Below are 16,756 nucleotides of genomic sequence, written 5' to 3'. Positions count from 1 at the left end.
AGCTGCCTTAGCTACATAGATGCCAAGATGCAAGCTAGGAGCGATTCCAATGCTTGTATCCTGTGATGTCGCACATGATGCAATAAACCATGTTGGTACAGGACAGTATGGTGCACATGCCTTTTTTCCTTTTACAGACATTAACTCCACCAAAGCCATTTGGATTTTGCGGTAATTTATATTTAACTTTAGCACGCCCATTGCTCCATACCAGACTGAGTAAGAAAGCGGAGCTTTTTAAAGAAAGTTTGAGGGGCATAAATTGGAAAGTGGTGGACAATATATACAATTTAGGGGAGGGGAATTATTTTAATCACATTTCCCCTGCCGGCTACAGAAAGAAGGAGCTTTGTCCATACCCTATTCTTGTCCTGAACCAAACGGAGAAGTGGGAGATCTTCATCAGTTAGGTACAGTTTGGGATCTAAGCATATGGCCACTTCTTGGTATTTAAAATGCCAGGGCGAGGAGGGGAGATTTGCAGGATCTGGGGATCTGTCAATAAGGAGAACAACAGATTTGTCTCTGTGGAGTTGAAGACCAGAGTAGTATCCTGATTCAGATATCACTTCAAGAGCAAAGGAGAGGAAGGAACCAGGTCTGCCATAGAGTAATACAGTAGAGTATCATGTCATCGGGATACATACATGGATATTTTCTCACGAGTATCCTCAGTTTTAAGGCCAATTTTGTCAGGATGCGCACTAATATGGCAAGTCAATGGTTCCGCAGCTAGCGCATAAAGAAGTGGTGACAGGGGACATCCCTGCCGTGTCCCGCACTCCAAGGTGAACGATTCAGAGACCCACAAATTAGTACAGACACGGGCTGAAGGGTCAGTATAAAGAACTTGCACCCACCTCATAAAATATTCCCTGAATCCAAAGCAGGCAAGGACTGCCTGGAGATATGGCCACTCCACGGTGTCAAAGGCTTTGGCCATGTCAAGAGAGGCCACAGCTCTTTGACCTGGGTACAAATGGTTACACTGGATATTAGCCATAAGTCTACCAATATTTATAGCCGTGCATTTACCCAGCATGAAGCCAGTTTGGTCAGGATGTATTAAATCTAAGATTACGGCGTTCAGTCTTATGTCCAGTGCTTTAGCTAGAATTTTAGCATCTACGTGGAGGAGGGAGATAGGCCTGTAGGATTTACACAGTAAAGGATCTTTTCGAGGCTTAGGTATTACCACAATCAGTGCCTCCCTCATAGACATGGAAATTCTGCCCATCCTAAATGCAGTTTCATGTTTCAAGGAGGAGAGGTGCAAGAGTTTCAGAGAATGTCTTAAATATTTCAATGGGAATGCCCTCTAGGCTGGGCACTTTCTTGTTGGGGAAACTGGCATTGACATTTCTACTTCCTCCAGCAAGAGAAGTTAATCTAGCTGGATTCTTTATTCAGGGGAAAGAGGTGGCAATGAAAGTTCAGAAAGGTAGTCCATTTGGCTTGCCGGAGATTTAGACTTCTATAACTCTGATCAGATAGGGATCGTATGGCTGCCTTTACTGCAAACAGATTGTGAATCGATTTCAGCCTGAAACCGATCACAATCTGTTCAGCTGCTCCTGCCGCCTGTCCCCCCCCCCCCGTATACATTACCTGATGCGGGCTCCCGGGCGTCTTCTCTGCATCTTCTCAGCGCTGCACCCGCTCCATCCCGGCGCTTCCTGTGTCACTCCGTGACCAGGAAGTTCAAATAGAGCGCCCTCTATTTGAACTTCCTGGGTCACTGCAGTGACCCAGGAAGCGCCGGGATGGAGCGGGTGCAGCGCTGAGAAGATGCAGAGAAGACGCCCGGGAGCCCGCATCAGGTAATGTATTTTTCATCGGATCGGCCGCCGCTAGCGACGCGCACTTAACCGCGGGCGATCGAGGGTAATTTCCCGCACGGCGCGATCGACGGACCGATCCGATTTCGGGAGGAAATCGGATCGTCGGCGGCGTTTACCGCGAACGATTGGCAGCAGATTCGATCCCAGGATCGAATCTGCTGTCGAAACGGCCGGGAATCGGGCCAGTGTATGGCCACCTTAAAACTGCGTCCCCCCCCCCCAAAAAAAAAAGAATTAGAGTAGCCTGAATAACCACAACCTTACCCCTAGAGCTTCCAGAGTAGCGTGGCAGCGGAGCTTCATACTTTACCTGGTTCTGGCAGTGGGAGAAGTCCTCTTTACTTCCCACTTCAGTGTATCCACGCCATGCAACCTATCACCTTGGGGCTCTGGATGCAAGTCAAGTCAAGGTGCAGTGTCCAGAGCCGCAACGGTGCTAGGCTACACAGTGCAGTTACACTGAAGAGGTCCTGTCCCGCCACCAATGAGGTAAATTATGAAACTCTGCTGCCACTCTACTCTGCAAGATATGTAGGTGGTGGGGACAGGAGCTGCACACATGCGGGTGGGGGGAGGGGAGCCGGGAGAGTGCACACAAGGCACCATTTTTATTTTCTAGCCCCCCGCGGGGGGTATTAAAGTTACGCCCTGTTAATAAATATATATATTATATAAACACACACACACACACACAAACACACACACACACACACACACACACACACACCAAGGATGGGGAAGGGGGGGGGGGTTGAGGGTTTGATGACACAATTCACAACAAAACACACACAACTTGACATCACAAGACCCTACACTCCACAAACCACCCCACAACAGTAACTCACAAGGAGAGTACACTGCACTGCAAAACACACACACACACACACACACACATAAACAAACACTACACACACACAAACAAACACACAAACACTACACACACACACACAAACACTACACACACACACACACACACAAACACACACAAACACTGCACACTGCACACAGACACACTACACGCACACACAGACACACTACACGCACACACACAGACACACACACTGTACACACAAACACTGCACACAGACACACTACACGCACACACACAGACACACACACACTGTACACACACACACACACACACTGTACACACACACACACACACACACACACACACACACACACACACACACACACACACACACACACACACACACACACACACACACACACACGACCTCCTTCACTCCAGAAACAACAAACTCAGACAAAGTGTATACTACATTGTAAACCACACACCATACACTCTCTCTCTGCCCCCCTACACACCAAAAACCCCGAGAGAGACAGTAATAAGCATCTTAACTACATAGCATGTAATTACCTTGTAATTGCAGCCCTGTGGCTGCCTCTGCGTGCCTGCATTGGCCTCATACTCACACAGTGTGTGTTACTGCAGCTCTGCAGCCTACATCCACGCTGTTCCTCTCTAATCCGCTCCCACCCCCATCAGCCCCAGCGGCTCCATGTGGCCAATCAGGAGGGGGATCATGCAAGCAGCTACGAGACACAAGCATTGCCGGTGTGACTAGGGGGAGAAGGGATGTTAAAACACTGGTTTTAGACACGTGTCCTCTCCTCCTACTGTACGGGCTGGGCGCCGGGCGGTCATGGGGCAATGTATAAGTAACAGCGCAAAGGAAGGTTATAAGCGTGGACCTGGGGGGCAAGTTTTTTCTGTGATCATGCGCCCCCCCACCAGGTGAGTGACAAGGGGCGCCTATAGCAGGTGCCCCATGTGCACCCCTGTAGATCTGCCTCTGGCAGGGTCTCTTCCCTCTCCCCCCCTGCCGATCATGAATCACACAAATCACAGGGGGCTCACAATAGCTCTTCGCAATCTTACCAAGCAATGTTCCTGTGCGCTGTCACTGTTCATAATGGGCTTGCTTATTACAGAATAGAGCAGATTTTGACTTCTCCTTTCCAAGATTAGTCAATGCATGTAGGTATTTTTGCCACTAATCATATTTGGCTGTTGTTAGGTCACTCAAGGAATCTGTTTCAAGGAGTTTAGTGTGCTCGTAGATGTCTCGTTCCCTCTGGGCTGTGTTTTTCTTGTACGTATTGACAGCTTTCATTAATACCCCTTTAAAGGACCACTATCGCAAAAGTTATAAAAATAAAACTAAAAATCATTTATACTGAAGAGAAAGCTAGAAGAAGGGATAGTACAGGGTTAAGAAATAGATACAAAATAAATCACACTGCTATTTACACATACATGACAACCTGCATGTGACACCTCTAACCGACAGATTATCTGCCTGGCTAAAATCAAGAGACCGTTTTACTACTAGCTGAAATGTCATTGGGCAGCTAGCAGCCCGCAGTACAGCATCACAGGCTTCACATGCAGGCTGTCCTGTATGTGTAAACAATAGTGTGATTTATTTTTCATGTGTTTTTTTTTTTTAATTCTTAACCCTTTACTACCCCTTCTACTAGCATTCTCTTCAGTATAAATCATATTTAGTTCTATTTTTTATGAATTTTGCGATAGTGGTCATACGTCTTTAGGGTATTCCACGCTAATTCCCTGTCTTCTTCCTCCCTGTGAACATATACAAAATAGTCTATGGCTTTAGTTATAGATTCATCCACATTTATTAACCTCCTTAGCGGTAACCCCGTGTGTGACACGGGGTAAGCCGCCGGAGGGTGCCGCTCAGGCCCTGCTGGGCCGATTTACATAATTTTTTTTTGCTGGACGCAGCTAGCACTTTGCTAGCTGCGCCAGCACACCGATCGCCGCCGCCCCGCGCCCGATCGCCGCTATCCGTTGCGGCGCCCCCCCCCCCCTCCCAGACCCCGTGCGCTGCCTGGCCAATCAGTGCCAGGCAGCGCCGAGGGGTGGATCGGGACTCCCAATGACGTCCCGACGTCGGTGACGTCATCCCGCCCCGTCACCATGGCGAGGGGGGAAGCCCTCCAGGAAATCCCGTTCTTTGAACGGGATTTCCTGATCGGAGATCGCCAAAAGCGATCTAAGCGGGCGGGGGGATGCCGCTGAGCAGCGGCTATCATGTAGCGAGCCCTGGGCTCGCTACATGATTTAAGAAAAAAAATAAAAAACTGCTGCGCTGCCTCCTGGCGGAATTTTTCATACCGCCAGGAGGGTTAATTAGAGTAAAAAGGGATTAGATTTCCGTAGTCTAATGGGTGGGGCCACTACCCACCATATCTCTACTTGTAGGGGTGAATGGACTCTGCTAGAGGCTAACTCTTGCTGATCGGCTATTTGCAATTGGCACTTTTATTGGCCTGAGGAAGCAGGCTCAGACCTGTGAAATGCTTTGACTGTGCTAAATAAACATTTATTTGTCTACGCAAAGATCTCATCATTGAGGTAAGCTAATTTTTTAAATTTTACCTTGTTCTTAATCTAATTTTATTTATACTGGGGCGACTCTTTACCTAAATTGTACTTAGTGTGGCAGCAAGGATAATATCCTTCTCCTAGCAACAGTGCATAGAGCGTCGTGGGAAAGCAGAACAGCACAGGAGTCTCTTATGATGGGTCGAATGTTAGTACATTGACCCGAGTAATTCCATAATACACGAGCATCAATGAATCAAGTGACAGTCGGAGTATGTGCACTCGCACAAGCGTATAGAGCAGAGGTGCCCACACTTTTTTGGCTTGTGAGCTACTTTAAAAAATTAGCAAGTCAAAGTGATCTACCTATGTACAATTTTAGGAGCACACTTGTATATACAGAATGGAAAATGTAGTGGGGTCGGGATCTACCATGAAGGCCTTCGCGATCTACCGGTAGATCGCGATCTAGCTAATGGGCACCCCTGGTATAGAGACAGGGTATTGGCACAAGAGCTCTGACACTACTCACAGTTTAGGCAAGGGCCTCAAAGTTATGGTGGCAATGTGCACTGGCGGCCACATGGGCGCGACTCAAGTGAATGTATAGCCTTCTCATTATCATTAAAGAATCGGATTTGGCAATCAGCTTGTACCCGAAGTTTAGTTGGATACATCATGGTGTTCTGTAGGTTGTTTTCTAGAAGGTGCCTCTTTACTGTTGTGAAGAAGTCGGGTTAAAATGAAAGTGTCGTATTTTCATACTTCACTGCCCATTCTCCCGGGCTGCACGCAGGACTGAATCCCGGTCACGAAAATTAAGTAATTTCCATATAAATGTACGTAGAGGTGCCCCTGAGGGAGGTGGTTTAGGGGATACAAAGTGGGCTCTTTCAACCACATAGACATCTTAGCAGTTGGCTGATGGTGTAATGGTTAAGGGCTCTGCCTCTGACACAGGAGGCCAGGGTTCGAATCTCGGCTCTGCCTGTTCAGTAAGCCAGCACTAATTCAGAAGAAGACCTTTGGCAAGTCTCCCTTACACTGCTACTGCCAATAGAGCGCGCCCTAGTGGCTGCTGCTCTGCTGCTTTGAGTCCGCAAGGAGAAAAGCGCAATATAAATGTTATTTGTCTTGTCTTAGAAGGTTGCCCAGCTAAAAAGAACAAGGAGCATCTCAATGAATTCCTCTGGCTTATTCTCCTCTGCCTTTTCAGGCAAGCCCACCACTCTGACGTTAGACCACCGATTGCGGTTTTCTAGATCCTCCTTATGGTCTTTCAGGACCTTCATCTCTGGGGTCATAGCACAAATCTGAGGTTTCCGGGGCTGGACTTCATCTTTCAGCGCTCCAATTTTGTCCTTAGCCTCTGTTACCCAGGTCCGCATATCTTAGCGGAGGAGGGAGACATCTGTCTTCTCCTCCTCCAGCTTGGTGGTTATGGAAGTCAGGCTCGACTGGCATATAGTGACCGCTTCCAGTATTTGTTTGCGAGATGGCGCAGGCGTCTTCTCATCCGAGGATGTCGCCATCTTGTTCCCTCTGAAACTTTTTGAGTTTCACAGCTGCCTTTCATGCCCGATGAGTCATAATAAAGCAGGAACCTTCTATGGACTCAGGGGGTCGAAAGCTTATGGTTGCCGGGTTTTCCGGTGACTGTATGTGCAGGATAACAAAAAGGATTTCAACAGCGGTAACTCGTCTGACACGCGTCCTTACTCCATGCTTGCCCCTTTCTGCTCCCCTTCTGATCTATTTTAGTGTGTACCCTATGCACACACACACACACACACACACACACACACACACACACACACACACACACACACACACACACACACACACACACACACACACACACACACACACACACACACACACACACACACACACACACACACACACACACACACACCATTTCTTGCAACAACTTTTCCGACTAAAGGAGAAGAATAAACTAAGCACGGCATAATTAAATTGTACCCACACACTTGAAAAATACCTGTTTAACTGTAGCAGTCTGAATTTTGTAGTCAGAGGAAAAGGCTCTCTCCACCTCCATAACTTGTTTAAATTGTTGATCTTGCTGCTGTTTTCCAAACAACCAGTAAAATGGTGTGACAGGTAAACTTTCTTCCAACATCAGCTGAAATCAAAGAAACAGATCATTACAAAATATATGCAATAGACTATGTAACATACAAATGACGTTATCCAAAAGCATTTGAAAGAAAACACCTCTATTTACAAACTCAAGGGAACAGCAGTCTGGCTAGGAAATGGATGTCAGACGTCTGCTGTCGAGGGGATCAAGATCAATAGAAGTTCTTCCGAGAGGTTCGTAGGTTAATATAACTTTTTTTTTTGCAAACAACAAAAACAAACTCCTCGATAAATGCATTTCTCAAGGCTCAGCCTCACTTATGCCCATTGATAAAAAATGATTACACAAAATCAAGTAAAATAACATTTAAAAACTGGAATAGTCTAGCATTGGTTATTTGGATATAGAACCAGCACACATAGGAAGGGCAGACCATTAATAAACTGGCATACAGAATGTGAATGAAATTGTTACAAATAAAAACGCATAGATAGTTGGATTAATTGTGTTTGAGTGATAGTTAGCATGGATACATGAGTTCATTAATCTGGTTAGTTAAAATTGGCTGACGCAGATTGATTAGTGAGTGGAATCTGTGAAACTTATAAAAGCTTTGATACTTTCAAACAAAAGGCACCATTTAGAGTGACACTGGAGCGCAAAAAATATATGATATAATGAATTGTATGTGTAGTATAGATAATTAATAGAACATAAGTAGCAAAGAAAAGTCTCATTTTTATTTTCAGCTATAAAGTTGTTTTTTTTTTAGAACATTGCATCATTCTCTTTTATTTGCAATGTACACACTACACTCAGCATTCTACATGATTTCACAGCGCAGGCTAATAAACTTTTGAACTTAAGTCTGCAGAAAAACAAAATACAGACACTTGAGATAATAAGCTTCAGAAGACAGAGCTCTCTGGGACTTTGAGCTCAGATAAGCTCTTTTGCATAGGTAACAACTGGAGTTTCTTAACTCTTCCTGTACTGGAAACAATATTAGACTCATATCTTCCTCGGCATACATATGCTTAAGCTGCCGGGAGATTTGGGTGCAGGGTAAAGCTGTAAAACGGGCTCACCCTGTTCCTGCAAAAGTCCTGGCGGCATTAAATACTATTACCCCTCCATGTCACCATGGATAGTGGTGAAAGATGTAATTCGGCTTCCAGCTATTGCTGGTAGCCAAATTACAGTGTTTTTGTACTAATTTGTGCTTCATCTTTAGACAGCGCCCAAATTCCTCACTGAGCACCGCTATAGTCGTAATTCCTATCACGGCCTATGGAGGCACTGGCTGCACGCAAAACTCCGGCACTGTTTTTATTTTTTTTTTATTTTTTTTACAGAGCTTCATTCCCACACCCCACCTGTATGGTAGCTAGGTATAGGTGCCTCCAGTATAGCTAGTTAGGTATAGGTGGCCGAGAGTATAGGTAGCCTGAAATAGGTGTACCCAGTAATAGGTGGCCGCTGTATAGGTAGCCAGGGATGGGTGCAGCCAGTAATAGGTGGCCACAGCATAGGTAGCCAGTAATAGGTGGCCACAGCATAGGTAGCCAGGGATAGGTGTAGCCAGTAATAGGTGGCGGCAGCATAGGTAGCCAGGATGGGTGCAGCCAGTAATAGGTGGCCGCAGCATAGGTAGACAGGGATAGGTGTAGCCAGTAATAGGTGGCCGCAGCATAGGTAGCCAGGGATAGGTGTAGCCAGTAACAGGTGCCCGCAGCATAGGAAGCCAGGGAGAGGTGTATCCAGTAATAGGTGACGGCAGCATAGGTAGCCAGGGTTGGGTGTAGCCAGTAATAGGTGGCCGCAGCATAGGTAGCCAGGGATTGGTGGCCGCAACATAGGTAGCCAGGGATAGGTGTATCCAGTAATAGGTGGCTGCAGTATGGGCAGCCAGGGATAGGTGTAACCTGTAATAGGTGACACAGAATAAGTAGCCAGGCATAGATGTAGCCAGTAACAGGTGGCCGCAGCATAGGTAGCAAGGGATAGGTGTAACCAGTAATTGGTGGCCGCAGCATAGGTGGCCAAGGATAGGTGTAGTAAGTAATAGGTGGCCGCAGAATAGGTAGCCAGTGATAGGTGTAACCAGTAATAGGTGGCTGCAGCATAGGTAGCCAAGGATAGGTGTAGTCAGTTAATAGGTGGCCGCAGCATAGGTAGCCAGTAATAGGTAGCCGGTATAGGTGTAGCCAGGATAGGCAGTTATAGAGAGCAGGTGGGGGGGGGGGGGGGACGCAGAAGCGGGGTAAACAAATACTCACTTCCTGGTGTACTTGCTTCTTTCTTCTTCCTGTCCTTTTTGTTTCATCTCCTTGTAACAGTGCCCAGAGGGTCCTGTTACAGGGAGCTGGAACGCAAGAACAGGAAGGAGGAGGTAGTAATACATGCGCGCAGGACCCGTCGGCAAGTGAGTATTTCTTTCATCCTGTCGCTGTTCGTGCGCCCGCCACTGCATCACATCCCCACCCCGCCCCCCAGAAACCGGTAAAACAAGATTGTGCATGGTATGATTATCGCTCTTCCTGTATACCACGGCAACCTTAGTTAGGGCACACTTTACCACAAGTACTAGGAACAATTTCCTTCCTCACACAGCTCTGCTTTAAAGGGAAGGTTCAGGGTGGCTGTTAAAAAAATAAAAATGCCCATCCACTTACCTGGGGCTTCCTCCAGCCCGTGGCAGCCAGGACGTGCCCTCGGCGCCGCTCCGCAGGCTCCCGGTCCCCGCCGGTGGCCGACCCGACCTGGCCAGGCCGGCTGCCAGGTCGGGCTCTTCTGCGTTTCAAAATGTGCCTCACGGGGGCGCGCTGACGTCATCGGACGACCTCCGGGCTGTACTGCGCAGGCGCAGAACTACTGCGCCTGCGCAGTACAGCCCGGAGGACGTCCGATGACGTCAGCGCGCCCCCGTGAGGCGCATTTTGAAACGCAGAAGAGACCGACCTGGCAGCCGGCCTGGCCAGGTCGGGTCGGCCACCGGAGGGGACCGGGAGCCTGCGGAGCGGCGCCGAGGGCACGTCCTGGCTGCCACGGGCTGGAGGAAGCCCCAGGTAAGTGGATGGGCATTTTTATTTTTTTAACAGCCACCCTGAACCTTCCCTTTAAGGAATGCCACCTGCCTTTACCCTATGTATATGAGTTAAGTGGGCAATTTACATTCTCAATTCTCATGTTAACACTGCACATAGTTCATGGCCACTGAAAAAGTCAGAGAGTGGAAAAATACAAGAAAGTTAATAGTGTATGTACATTAAGTACCCACTGGGCCCCCTATGCTCCAGGGCTCCATAGCAGCTGCTATGGCTATTGCTACACTCCTGCTCAGTGTGTAGTTTAATAATCACCTTGCTGAAAGAATCTAAAGGTACCCATACACTACAATGAATTCCTGTCGAAATACAGCAGATTCGATCACGGTGATCGTATCTGTTGTGAAATCATTAATGCAAATGTTGACCGATCGATTAATTTCCACCCGAAATCAATCGACTCAGTTAATCTGTCCAGAAAATGTAACTATCGCCGGCGGGTCAGGTGCTCATCGTTAGCAGCGTTCGATACCAACGCAGCAATACATCACCTGTCCGGCCGGCGCGAGTCCCTGCAGTCTCTCACTTCTTCTGGCGTCTTCTCTTCACTTCCTGTCCCGTCCTGTCCTGTGAGAAAGCGAAGTTTAAACAGTAGAGGGCTCTCTACTGTTTGAACTTTCTGCTTGTCACAGGACGGGACAGGAAGTGAAGCAAAGATGGAGGAGTACACTGGAAGAAATGAGAGACAGCAGGGACCCAGGGACTCACGCTGGCAGACAGGTAATGTATTGCGGCTGGCATGGGGAGCAGGGGCGCGAGGCAGTGGCAGCCCCACAGGTTGTGAATCAATTTCATGCTGAAATCGATTCAAAATACTGTACAGTAGGTGTGCAGTGTATGGGCAGCCATTAGATCCCTCTCTGATCAGATTTGATCATAGAGGGATCTATCTGTTGGTTGATCTGGTGGCAATCGACCAGTGTATGGCAGCCTTTATTCAGATGGTGGTGAGGGGTTAAAGATTCCAGCAATGTGTGGTTATGGTCTTCTGTTCTCTGACTGATAAAGAACCTGATAATGCCTTTGTAAACACAGTGTCTCTCCCTCTCAGCACTACACCACATAGCAGCCTATAAGTAGATGCAGCTTGGAGTGTATCATCACAAGCAAGCCAGTCCGTCATGAGCAGTGTATATACATCACCCCTGAGGGCCCATTCACACTTAATAGCGCAAAACCGTTTTGCGTGAGTGATTTTACCGCGGTTAGTGCGGTAAAATTACGATATAACCCCGCGAATCAGAGCGATGGTGATCAGCGCTTTTATAAGCACTATATCGCGCCTGAATCACGGCAAAATGCTGCAGGGATTACGTTTTACGATTGGTGCTAATTTGGAAACACCCGCGAATGGCGGCAATCACAGCAGGTAGATCACTGCCCTAGGTTAATATTACGCTAGTGCTTCGGTGATTTGTGGGAATCACCCACTAATAGCCCAAGTGAGAACAGGCCCTGTCTGCTAGTTATATTACAGCAATATTACAGCACATCTAGTTACATCTAGGACAAAGGGGGACAAAAGGAGGGACAGGGGGAACGAAGGAGGCACAAAAGGGGACAGAATAAGGCACAATTGGGGACAGAAGTAGGCACAAAGGAGGGCAGGAGGCACAAAGTGGGGCACAAAAGAGGACAGAAGGAGGCACAGGGAGGCACAGAAGGATGACAGGGAGGCAGAAGTAGCACAAGGGGACATAAACAGGCCCAGAAGGAGATGCAAAGAGGGAAAGGAGGCACAGGGGGGCTGAAGGAGGCACAAAGGAGAACAGAAGAAGGATCAAAGGTGACAGAAGGTGGCACAAGTTGACCAAAGGAGACACCGGGTGGCAGAAGGAGCACAGGAGGGCAAAAGGTGTCACAGGGGGACAGAAAGAGGCACAAATAGGGATAAAAGAAAGAAAAAAGGGGGCAGAAGGAAGGAAAAAAGGGGGACCAAAGGAGGCGCAGGGGGACAGAAAGAGGTACAGGAGGACAGAAGCAGGCACAAGGCGGCACAGAGGGGCAAAGGAGACAGAAGGAGGCAGAAAGAGGGAAAGAAGGAGGCACAGTGTGGGGGGTAGAGATAGCACAATGGGACAGAAGGCGGCACAAAGGGGGACAAAGAAAGGCACAGAAGAAAAAAGAAGGAGGCACAAAAGGAGAAAGGAGGAGGCAAAATGGGGGACAGGAGTCACAGGGAGCAGGAGGAAGCACAAAGGAGGACAGGAGGAGGAACAGGGGGTCAGATGAAAAAACAAAGGAGGGCAGAAGGAAGCATAAAGGGAATCAAATGAGGCATAGAGGGGCAGAAGGTAGCACAAAGGGGGATCAAAGAATGCACAGGGGGCCCGAAGGAGGCACAAAGGGTGACAGAAGGAGGCACAATGAGGACAGAAGGAAGCACAAAGGGGGCGTACCTATGAAATTGCCACCGCGCAACTTGGGCGCAGGATACAGCCAATGTATGGCTTACTCTGCTCATGTACAAGTCCCGGCAGCGTTAAAGGGGCACTATGGTGAAAAATTTTAAAATATGTGCCAACATAGACAAATAAGAAGTAAATTTTTTCCCAGAGTAAAATGAGCCATAAATTACTTTTCTCCTATGTTGCGGTCACTTACAATAGGTAGTAGAAATCTGATAAAAGTGACAGGTTTTGGACTAGTCCATCTCTTCATACGGGATTCTCAGCAAGGCTTTCATTCTTTATAAAGACATTCCCTAAAAAGGATTAAACAATGATGCTGGCCACCTTCCCTGATTGCTACACAGATTTTTGCCAATTGGACAGAGCAACTGCCATTCACTAAGTGCTTTTGAAAATAAATAAATCCCTGAGAATCCCCTATGAAGAGATGGACTAGTCCAAAACCTGTCGCTTCTGTCAGATTTCTAATACCTACTGTAAGTGACAGCAACATAGGAGAAAAGTAATTTATGGCTCATTTTACTCTGGAAAAAAACACACACTTCTTTTTTGTATGTTTGCACATATTTCAATTTTTACAATTTTTTTGCCATAGTGCCCCTTTAATTACTATTCCCCCCTCTAGGTCAAACTGGATGCTATTGCTGGCAGCCAAATTACAGTGTTTTAAAAGGAACTTCAACTCTGTTTTCTAACAGCGCCAAAGGGGAAAAGAAGGAGGCCCAGGGGGCAGAAGGAGGCCCAGCAGGAAAGAAGGAGGCACAAATGGGGACAAAAGGAAGAAAAGGGGGGGCAGAAGGACAATGGGGGGCCCAAATGAGGCACAGGGGGACAGAGGGAGGCACAAAGAGGAACAGAAGGAGGCGCAAAGGGAAACCGAAGGAGGCACAAAAGGGGACAGAGGGATGTACAGGGGTACAGAGGTAGCAAAAGGGGACAGAAATCAGCACATGCGAACAAGAAGGAGACACATGGCCCAGAAGGAGTTGCAAAGGTGTACAGGAGGCACAGGGGGACTGAAGGAGGAACAAAGGGGGACTGAAAAAGGCACACAGGGGACTGAAGGAGGCACAAAGGGGAACAGAAGGAGGCACAAAGGGGACAGAAGGGGGCACAAGAGGATAAAAGGAGGAACAGGGGATAAGAGGCGGCACAAAAAGAGACAAAAGGGCCAGAATGAAGGACAAAGGAGGACAAAAAGATGCACAAGGGGATAGGAGGCGGCAGAGGGGGACAGAAGGAGACACGGGGCAGAAGTAGGCACAAGGGGGCAGAAGGGGTTACAAGGGGGCAGAAGGGGTTACAAGGGGGCAGAAAGAGGCACAGGGGGACAGAGGGGCAAAGGAGACAGGAGGCACAAAGGGATGGAGGGACAAAAGGAGGCACAATTGAACATGGGGTAGAGGTAGCACAAGGGGACAAAATGAGGCACAAAAGGAGAAAGAAAGAGGCACAATGGGGGACAGAAGGAGTCACCGGGGGTGGGTCAGAAGGAGGCACAAAGGAGGAACAATGGGGGCAGAAGGAGGAACAAAGGGGGCAGAAGGAAGAACAAAGGGGGCAGAAGGAAGCACAAGGGAGGATCAAAGGAAGCACAGGGGGACTGAAGGAGGAACAAAGGGGGACAGAAGGAGGCACTGGGGGACAAAAGGAAGCACAAGGGAACAGAAGGAGGCTCAAAAAGGACAGAAGGTGGCACAAAGGGGGACAGAAGGTGGCACAAAGGGGGACAGAAGGTGGCACAAAGGGGGACAGAAGGTGGCACAAAGGGGGACAGAGGGAGGCACGGAGGGACATATTAGATTGTGAGTTCCTCTGAGGGACAGTTAGTGACAAGACGATATACTCTGTACAGTGCTGCGGAAGATGTTGGCGCTATATAAATACTAAATAACAATAACAACAACATACAGGGGATAGAGCTGGCACAGGGAGACTGAAGGTGGTACAAGGAGACTGAGGCATAAAGGGGGGGGCAAAAGGAGGCACAGAGGGACATGGGGGGGGGGAGGTGGCATAGGCAACTGAAGGAAGCAAAAGGGGACATAAGAAGGAACAAAAGCCTGTGTGGGGGTGGCTGGCTTTGTTTGGGGCAAGGGTTTAGTCAGGGGCATAGCACCCCCCAGGACCAATGGTACTTCAGGCAATGGCCTGGAATGCCTTTGCTTAAAAATTACCCTGTCTGTTGGCAAATTAACCTGACAAAAAAGTGGCGGAACTAAAAGAAAAAATGTCATCTGCTGGTTTGGAAAAAAATCACAAGTGTCTCATTAAAAGAAAATAAGATGCATAGAAATATACAGTAGTATATAGGAGAGGGAAGACTGGCACTAGATACCGGCCAAAGGGATGCTGGGTTCACCGGATTATGTACTTCATGCCCAATTGTGCAATCAGAGGCAATCAATGCATGTGTTGAAGAAAAAGTAAGCAAGGCACTAATTGTTGCAAAAGAAAATACCTTTTAATCCACGGTGAAACGCACATCAGGGTACACAGTGGGGGTGAGGGAGGCCTGACAGCTGTTTCGCTTTTAACAAAAACTTCCTCAGAGGCCAATAGAGAGAACCTATTGGCCTCTGAGGAAGCTTTTGTTTAAAGCGAAACAGCTGACAGGCCTCCCTCACCCCCACTGTGTACCCTGACGTGTCTTGTCACCGTGGATTAAAAGGTATTTTATTTTGCAACGATTAATGCCCCACTTGCTTTTTCTTCAATGCATAGAAATATACAGTGCCATCTTTGGTTAACTAATTTCTCGGAGAAAAAAAACAAAACAAACAACAACAAAAAAACTGTATGACATTATTGATATGCATTGGGTAGCTGTAGTACATGAGCAAATCATGCTTTGACAAAGGCATAAGCCGAAACTTGGGTTGGGACATGCAGCTTTAAATCTGTATCTGAAATTACTGAGTCAGAGAGAGTGTTATCAGAGCCCCCCCCCCCCTTCCAGGGTCATCAGCAAAGGGCATTGTTTGATATTATAGAAATTGCAGTTAGGGATGGGGTAATTCCGCCTGAGGTGGGAGCCTACCTTAAAGCGGTATAAAACCCTGACATAATATTCAATAAATCTTCAGTTCTGACTGCACTGATGGGTTAAGCTGTGCTGTGATCTTTCCTGGAGTATACAGGGACCACGTCAGAATAAGTTGTCAGGATCCGCACCATCTAAAATGTAATTTTATTTAAAGCTCTTTAAAATCCAGGACAAGAATAAAAAGTGTGCCGGGTTACCATGACGCACGGCGTTTCAGACCAGAGATCTTTCTTCAGACAGTGCCAAAGCACACACACATCACTACATCACAAAGTCTGTCCTTTTAAAGTTCACAGGTGGACCTGATGGAAGACTGCAAGGCCCAGCTCATTAGTATACATGCATATTCATCATCATCCTGACCAATCACATTATCAATGGTATCCTCAATGGGAGATAATCCCCATACTTTCATTTATGTCGTTCTGCAAGAAATCAACATCCAAGTTGACATATAGAAATAGATAAATCTATAAACATAAGATTAATAAAAAAGGCAGATGAGCGTTAGAAGCCTCTGAAGACTGTAGCACTCAGACTTGTTCTGCTGTGCTAAACCGCACTGCAGTTCCGTCTCTCATCGTGTCCATTCAGTTCAGCGTGGTCAGCCAATCCCCGTAAAGCCGAATAGCTCGGCTATTCACCGTCCCTTCTGCCAATAGCCTATCACATTAAGAGCTACATGGTCCGCTCTAAGACTGCACTCTCAAATGTAAACACAAGTCTGCTGCACGCAATCTGCACGCCACACCCCCCTGCCGTTACCGGCCAATAGGAAAGCGAGCGACAACGTCCGCTCAACCTAACACAGTGGTAACGAGCATGCGGCGAAAAGGTCGCACCGCTCATCTGAAAATGTAATATAGTA

The 16,756-nt window shown here is 47.6% G+C and overlaps 1 protein-coding gene across 6 annotated transcripts in view; it reads right to left on the bottom strand.

Annotated features, from left to right (window-relative positions):
- The window catches only part of WDR75 (WD repeat domain 75), a 669,401-nt gene that overhangs the window by 88,806 nt on the left and 563,839 nt on the right, over positions 1-16,756 (bottom strand). For all 6 annotated transcript variants that reach the window (XR_011022770.1, XM_068244930.1, XM_068244926.1 and 3 more), the window contains one exon: positions 7,223-7,366. Coding sequence is in view for 5 of the 6 variants with exons in the window: in XM_068244930.1 (XP_068101031.1) it covers positions 7,223-7,366 (144 nt within the window). In the remaining variant the exon portion in view is untranslated. The remainder of the gene's footprint in view (positions 1-7,222; positions 7,367-16,756) is intronic.

This window comes from Hyperolius riggenbachi, chromosome 7 (assembly GCF_040937935.1).
Source record: "Hyperolius riggenbachi isolate aHypRig1 chromosome 7, aHypRig1.pri, whole genome shotgun sequence".
In the NCBI taxonomy this organism is placed as follows: Eukaryota; Metazoa; Chordata; class Amphibia; order Anura; family Hyperoliidae; genus Hyperolius; species Hyperolius riggenbachi.
The sequence above is the reverse complement of the archived record's forward strand: the minus strand, read 5'-3'. Positions and strand labels throughout refer to the sequence as shown.